Raw genomic sequence first — 8,312 nt, 5'->3', positions numbered from 1 at the left:
GACCCACTTCTTGCATGCTGAAATCGTGCTGGTCTTCTCCCATCGTGTTGGGGCTATGCTGGAAGCTTCTTTCGGCTTTCTTTCCCAAATTGTGAATTTCTAAATAAAACACAATAAAATCCATTAATTAATTTACTAATTAAATAAGAAAAAATACAAATAATATGGAAATTATGCACACTGTCACGCTGCTGCCTAGTTCGTTGTTCCTTCATCCAAGGAATCCAGTACGAAGGAAAATAATCGGCCGAATAATCATCAAACCCAGAAAAAATTTCAAAATCCAACACACTATCTTCAGATCCCACTGGGAACATGTCGAAGAAGGACCAGTCAATGGAAACATCGCTATCTGCGGGGATTGGTCCATCAGAGACCAATGAAGGCGAGGGGTATTCCAGTGTGGTTCTGCCGGTAAATGATCAGAACACTCCTTATTCTGTGGGTTCGCATTCTTAAACCGAGCCGCAACAGCTCGATGGTAGCAGGGTAGCGGATCGTCATTGCCTGGTTCTTTTGCCACCGCTGCCTTTTCAGATCTCCACTACCTGGTTCATCGTTCCTTCCTGCTGCCTGGTTCTCTTGCCACCGCCGCCTCTTCAGATCTCCACTGCCTGGTTCGTCGTTCCTTCCCGCTGCCTAGTTCTCTTGCCATTGTCACCTCCTCTATTCAAACAGGGAAGGCAATGAACAGTGGTTCCTTGTCAGTATCTGATGAAGAAAACAATGGAGAATAGATTGGGTCGCACTGTTCGTCGTTGTTCGTCGTTATCACTGTTCACCGTCATTCGTCTTCGTCGCTGGAAGGCAATGAACAGTGGTTTCTCAGTTTTTCCACTAGGGTCGCACTGTTTTGGTGTGACCCCAATTCCACGTTTTTGGGATCTCTCATCCCACCTCTTTCTCATCCCATTCCTCTATTTCTCTCAAACCAAATGAGAGAAAAGGGAATATTTTTAGAATATTTCCTTTTTCTCAACCCCATCCCATATACCAAACGGAGCCTAAGTGGATAGATGAAGCCCTAGTCTAGGCCAGTAGACTCCACCCCCACCCAAATGCTTTCAATTACATATAAGTAATAAAGGTTTTCATAGTGTAAATTATTGTGTCTGTAGATTATGATCATAAGGAAAAAACTGCTAGGGATTATAGAATAATTTTTCAATGTACCTAAATTGAGTGCTATTTTCTTTTATTTTCTTTTCTACCATAAGATGCCAATTAGGTAAATAACAAGGAAGTTTTGTTCTTAGGTCTTTACATCAAGTAAGCACACCATACATGGATACCAATGAAAAACCTATAAATGAATATGACACACATTCAAAGGTAGTTGGGGCACAAATCCTTAAATATGCAAACATGATATCATATCAAAACTAGTGACTTTGGGTGTTCCAAAATTTGGTATTTCTAAATATCTTGGATCAGAACATTTGCATGTAAAAGGCAAGATTCTGTCAAGTAAATATAATCCAAAGAGAATTACTAAAATCTTACCTACATGATCAAGAAAATTAATAGTGGGAAAGTAAAGTCATAGATAAAAGCAACAAATTGACCATAGATGCTTATACTACAGAATGAACAACAAAGAAGCAATGATTTCTTTATATTAGTTCACTGAGTTTGTAGGAACATGTTGCTCTTTGATGTCTCATGGTTCCTTTTAGCTTCGAAAGACATACAGAAAACCACTTTCATTGGTTGTGAGAACCAAAATAGAAGGTCTTTGGTTCGAAGTTTTGAAAAGTGGTAAGATAGTCTAAAATGCTAAAATGGAGTTTAGAAAAGTATAGATGCATACAAAATACTTTTCTCAACACGTATTCAAAGAAAATGTTAAAATGCTAAAAAACCACTTCAAAAGTATAGATGCACACAAAAACCGGGTGTGAAAAAAGATCTAGAAAAGTTTTAAATGGAGTTTAAAAAAGTACTTGGAATTGCTAGTTTATTCTTTAATCAGGGTAGAGTATACTTCTTGAGTAAATTCCAAGAAACATAAACCCAACAACTTGCAAGTAATGGGAGAAAATTACTGGCTATTTAAGCGAATTAGAAATGTATTGATCGAATATTAAGAACGTGTTTACCAAAAAAACCCAAAAAATATAAAAAAGATGTTGACAGAGGCCCAAAAATTATAAAAGCCTGCAAGTAATGGGAAAATTTGGGTCTGGAAAAAAACTCAAAAAATTAGAAATGCATTGACAAAAGCCCAGAAACGTAAAATTAAAAATATACCTAAGTTCATGATTTTCAAACCCCCGTTGACTTGGACGGTCGGACCGTTCGGCCTGAGAATCATCCAAGCAACCAATTCTGTTTTACTCCAAACCCGGTCCCTGGCTAAAAAATGTTGAATCAGTCAACGACCCATTGACCCGGGTGATCAAACTGTTGACTCATTCAACGGTTTTTAGCCGTTTTTTATTTTTAATTTTTTGTCAAAACGGGACATTCATTCAAACCGTATGGTCGAACCGTCAACCTGAAAACAGGTGGCCATGGTTCCATTTCCGAATCATTTTTTAAAACCATGCCTAAGTTCAGAAAATGATCTTCACGCTTCCAAGAAACGTAAGCCCAATCTAAAAAAACAAACAAGAACTCAGAAAAATAAAAATGATTTGGGAGAAGCCGAAAAATAGTTTGAGAGAAAAATATAACGTGAGTTGAGATAGATGACTTGAGTGAATGATCTGATGTTAATAGGAAAGAGCCTAACTTCCGTAACGGTGAATGGGCGTACTTTAAACTCAGTAAGAGAATAACGAAATTGAAAAACTGACCCCTTAGAATTAAAAGAGATATTCTACCGTTACTAATAGGAGGTAGAATCAATCTCTTAGAGATTACTTAAAGTTAGTATGCAACCGTTACGAAGCATACCCTGTGGTGAGAGGGCCCTCGCCTCCCCCTCTTTTTTATATAGATTTTCTAGAAAATCCTTCTCTTCTAATATGAATACCCCTTCCCTCCGCCTATTTAAACAACCATCCCCTTCGTCTGTCTTCACCACTTCTGAGTTCGGATCACTGCCACCGTGCGTCTCCTCACATACACTCTCACTCTTCTCTCCTTCTGTCTCACTTAGCATTCATTGTCCAGCTCCCTCAAAAACCATCCCCTTCGCTCTATTGCTTCTCTTTTGCCATTCTTCTATCTCCAATGGAGTTTTGTTTGGTCTCTAAGGATAGCTGGTGGGTGTTCACTTTGCCAGCTTTTCTTGGAACTCAAAACCTGTTTGATGGGTGGGTCTTGATTTCTCTCATCCTTGCTTTCGTGTCTGTTGGGCTTGTCACCTGGGCTTTCACCGTTGGCGGTGTTGCCTGGAAGAACGGGCGGCATCGAAAGGGACGTGTTCCAATCCCTGGAGCACGAGGCCTTCCCGTCTTCGGTAGCCTCTTCAGCTTAAGCCGTGGCCTGGCTCATCGTACTCTAGCTTCCATGGCTTCGAGCCTTGGCGCTACCCAACTCATGGCCTTTAGTCTGGGTTCCGCTCCCGTAGTCGTTGCCTCCGATCCACACACAGCACGGGAGATCTTGACCTCCCCGTTCTTCGCTGACCGTCCCCTTAAGCAGTCTGCTAAGAAGCTAATGTTCAGTCGAGCCATAGGTTTCGCTCCTAACGGCACTTACTGGAGGCTTCTTAGGAGAATTGCCTCGTCGCACCTCTTCTCCCCCAAGCGCATTGCGGCCCACGAGCCAGGGCGTCAGGCGGACTGCTCTGCTATGTTGAACGGCATAGCCAAGGAGCAGTCTGTACGTGGGTCCGTGGCCTTGCGGAAGCATCTTCAGTCTGCAGCGCTGAACAACATAATGGGAAGCGTGTTTGGGAAACGTTACGACGTGGAGCAAGATAGCCAAGAGATGAGTGAGCTCCGTGAGATGGTCAAGGAAGGGTTCGAGCTCTTGGGTGCTTTTAACTGGTCTGACTATCTGCCATGGCTGAGCTACTTCTACGACCCTTTCCACATTAACGAGCGATGCTCTGCACTTGTTCCTCGAGTGAGGAAACTCGTTCGTGGGATCATCGAGGAGCACCGACTCCGTGGGTCTGGTAAGGCATCCGACAATGCCGATTTCGTCAATGTCCTGCTCTCTCTTGATGGCGAAGAGAAGCTCGAAGAGGATGACATGGTTGCCGTTCTATGGGTTCGTCGCTCTTCCTTGGAAACTAATTGCTTTTTTTTTATTCTGAATATATGTGTAGTTCACGCTTCACGCTTCATGCCTCATGACTATGCAGGAAATGATCTTCCGAGGCACTGACACGACTGCTCTTCTGACTGAGTGGGTCATGGCCGAGTTGGTTCTGAACCCGAGTGTCCAAGCCAAACTTCAAAGCGAACTCGACCGTGTCGTAGGTGACAAAAGCGTCACAGATGCAGACGTGGCAAACCTGCCCTACCTTCAAGCAGTGGTGAAGGAGAGCCTTCGCATTCACCCACCAGGCCCGTTGCTCTCTTGGGCCAGGTTGTCCACGTCGGACGTGCAGATGAGCAATGGAATGCTGATCCCAGCCAACACCACTGCCATGGTGAACATGTGGGCCATCACTCATGACTCCAAAGTGTGGGAGGAGCCGCTGGTGTTCAAGCCAGAGAGGTTCATGGAGAGCGAGGGTGGCATAAACTTGGATGTCCGAGGCAATGACATGAGGCTTGCACCGTTTGGGGGTGGGCGTAGGGTGTGCCCAGGGAAGAACCTAGGCCTGGTGACTGTGAGCCTGTGGGTGGCCAAGTTGGTGCACCATTTCAAGTGGGTGGTGGACCCGGAGAACCCGGTTGACTTGAGCGAGGTGCTGAAGCTGTCCTGTGAGATGAAAAACCCACTCTCTGCTGTGGCTGATCCGAGGAATTAATGTTGTCAACTTCTAGGTCTAGGCAAAGGTCTTTCTTTAATGTTATCCTATCTGCTGATGATATACTAGGTTTTTTATATATATATATATTTCAAAGTTGGCCTTATGTGAGGGTCTAGGGTTTGATGTGGTGTGGGAACTGTATCTAGTATACTGTTTTCCTTTTCTTTCACCTTTTGTATTTTCTGTGCTTAAAAATGAAGGCTTTTTAAGGAATGTAGTTGTCTTTATTCTGGTTCCCTATATAGTATTATATGTTGCCATTATTAAATTTGGTTTCTAATATGACCAGAATAATAAGAGTGAGGAATGTGGCGGATGGTATGTATGTATGGATGTATGGAAGCTCTAATTTTGAAATGGGATTGTCCGGCCCTTCCCATTCTGGGAATATAGGTCGGTGTTTAAATAGTTTCCTTTCCTGGAAGAATTATGAGTATCCCTGTGCAAATGGGGAGGACCATTCCTATTTTGCTTCTTTAGAGAAGAGAGAGAGAGAGAGAGAGGAGTCGCTGTAACTGTAATTATTGGATAAAAAGGTCCCTACAAAGCCTGAAACTGCTAAATGACTCTCTTACATCCAGAAAGGGATCTGGGCTTTGCACTTGAACTCTGATTTCTTCTTGAATGCCTTACTTTAGTCTTTGTCGTTCTCTCCTGCCCCGGTTGAACTCTGATTTCTTGAGGTTCTCTGAGAAGCTAGCCAAGCGAAAGTGGAGAAACAAACAAAATGCATTGCTTTCGGCTTGCTTTCTATATTCAGATTTCATTTTCTCTCTTTTGGGTAGGGAAAAGCTAGTTCATACAGACTTAGCTGCCTGCAGAGGTTGTAAGCAGCTAGAGCTATAGAGGGGGCCCAGAGAGGTGTAAATAAACCTCCACAGGCATTAAATTTGCGTTCTGTAACAGTTGATTAGTGCTCATGTGCAGAAGGCAGAAGGCGAACGTGCATTGTCGCCGAGAAGAAAAATGACAGTGAAAGTAAATGCCCATTAACATGGGCGGGACCCTCCGACTAGAGAGAGAGAGAGTCGATGATGAACATGAACATGAAGATGCAGAGAAGAGCAGCCTCCTTTTCTTCTTCCTCTTGCACCCCGTCCACTGTATCTTGTGTTCTCTGGCGAAAGCAAAAGTATACGGACTGATTGAAAGAGAGATAATATCACTCAATAATGAGCAGCATCATCATCACCACTGCAGCGAGAGAAGACCGCAGGGATATCCGTAGCCCCCACCACCCACCACACACTCTTTTAGCAAAAATCACGATTTGAAGTATGAACCACCCTCTCTGGGTCGGGTCCAGATCCCACACGTACGGCCCCGATGTCACTTCAGCTTCCTTCCGTCCTTTTTATTCCACGTGTCCACCACGGTACACCCAAAAAGAGAAACAGCCCCAGCATCATTCGTGCAAACGTGTCGAACTGTTGCTGTTTTGTTCTGGTTTTTGGTTGTACCCAAGTACTGTCACTTTAGCTTGTGGATTGGATATTGATGCGGGTGATGGTGACCACCTGGAGACCGGATTTGCTCCTCACTCGGGCGTCTCACACCGACCTCATCTCACCATGCATGCATTGGAAACATCTATCGTACTTATAAATTATTATTCGCGGTAGATGTTTTCAATGTACGGTAGATATGCCTGTGAGACGCCCATGTGTGAAGATCAGATCCCGTTCCCACTACCTGACCCACTCACTCTACTCAGTACCCACCTCCTCTCTCTCAACCTTATATAATATAAACTTTTCCTTATGAACTTGATTTTACTACCGTACCCTGATACCAGCTGAGCTGATGATGCAGCACACAAAAGATCGTGATCTTTTTCACCCTTCTGGGTTATGTTTTGTAGGACTCACTTGACTGCGATACAATAAATGCTTAGACAGTGACACATATACTGTCCCAGCTGCTTGTTATGACCCATGAGAGAAGAGTACGAACTCCGAAATTATTAACTCTCTTCTTATCTGACTATTACTACTGCAGAAAAGAAAAAGCAAGCAGCAAGACAGGAGGAAGAAGAGAGTAGATGGAGGGTGGAGTTAAGTAGAGTCGGTAGTGAGGTGAGATGAGAACTGAGAAGAGGCAGTAGTCGAGTGGAAGAGACAAAACTCAAATTCCAATATGGTTATTATGACCCGGTTTTGGAAAACCACGTGAAATTGGGACAATTATTTCTGGGCTGTTCCCTCTTCTCCACAACTAGAAGCTGATATTAATACTGTAGTGTACTGGGTTGGTCGGGACACAGAGAGTGAGGGATCGATCGGCTGTTTGGTTAGGATCTGAGCCGTCCAGATTGATAGATGATTGCATGAGAGCTTGGGAGTGAATGTGAAAGTAAGCGAGCAGCTACTGCCTTAGCATGTGAGCCATGTACCTTACCATGTACTACGCAGAAGGCCTTTTTTAGTTATATTCAGGTCGGGTCCAGGACCAACTCTCGTGCCCAATCTTTCTAGCTGCTGCAACCTTTGCACCAGCCACTCAATAAGAATATTTTCTTTCCTCATCATGGAGTGGAGCCCAACAGATGCAGTAAATAATTGCCATTACATTAATAAGCTTCTCTCTCTCTCTCTGTGCTTTGATTCCTTCCTATCCTTGAATGAATAAGAGAGATATTCAACAGTCAAGGGGATGGGACATATGTTCAAGGTTTTAGCTAAGAAAGAGTAAATTGGCTAATCATTTGTCAAACAGTGCATACTCAAAAGACAGAAACAACCCTATTTCTTTTGACTCAACCTGACTCGGATTGGACGTTGGACCAATCCTAGCCAATGCCAGATAGGAATGATTGCCCTTCAAATTCGTCGAATGGCCCATCTTCTGGATAGTAAGGAATGTATTCAGCAAGGTGAATGGGTATGCAGGGTTCATGCCTTTGGGATTCTTGTGGTTTAACCAAAAAAGGAATAAAGGAAAAGCTCTTATATCGCTTGTGTGGAAGTACCATCTTACCAAAACCTAGAACTCTATCCACACCAACTCAAAAGGCATTTCAGCCAGACATTAGAAACATCTGCCATTCTTGTAGGGAGATGCTCTCGGTTGCAATGCCTTGTGGGTAGGAGATGCAAGCCCTTGAATTAAAACACATTTCCAATGTATATTTACTTCATTTTATTTATTGGATACAACTTGTTTTCCAATGTAACATTTGGATACAACAAAATGTTACATATATTACATGATACCCACATATGTTACCACATGATTTTCCCCAAATGTTATGTGCATTCATATAACATCTATATAAGTCATAATGCCTCTCACTCTCTCATCAAAACATTCAAACAATTGAATATAACATTTTCCCCAAATGTTATGTTATTGAACAGTACATACATCATTAAATATATATATGGTAAATTATAAAGACCCCCTTCCGTTAGCTTTTCGTTGAAATTTGTTGTTTTAA

The 8,312-nt window shown here is 42.9% G+C and overlaps 1 protein-coding gene across 1 annotated transcript; it reads left to right on the top strand.

Annotated features, from left to right (window-relative positions):
- Nucleotides 1-2,896: 2,896 nt before the first annotated feature.
- LOC104589294 (cytochrome P450 78A7-like) lies at nucleotides 2,897-5,089 on the top strand. The gene is made up of 2 exons (XM_010247555.3): nucleotides 2,897-4,164; nucleotides 4,259-5,089. The coding sequence occupies exons 1-2, from the start codon at nucleotides 3,178-3,180 to the stop codon at nucleotides 4,871-4,873; spliced, it is 1,602 nt and encodes a 533-aa protein (XP_010245857.1). The 5' UTR covers nucleotides 2,897-3,177; the 3' UTR covers nucleotides 4,874-5,089.
- Nucleotides 5,090-8,312: the final 3,223 nt, after the last annotated feature.

This window comes from Nelumbo nucifera, chromosome 1 (assembly GCF_055504915.1).
Source record: "Nelumbo nucifera cultivar China Antique chromosome 1, China Antique-T2T, whole genome shotgun sequence".
NCBI classification, from domain to species: domain Eukaryota; kingdom Viridiplantae; phylum Streptophyta; class Magnoliopsida; order Proteales; family Nelumbonaceae; genus Nelumbo; species Nelumbo nucifera.
Note: the sequence above shows the minus strand (reverse complement) of the source record. Positions and strands in the feature narration are given on the sequence as shown.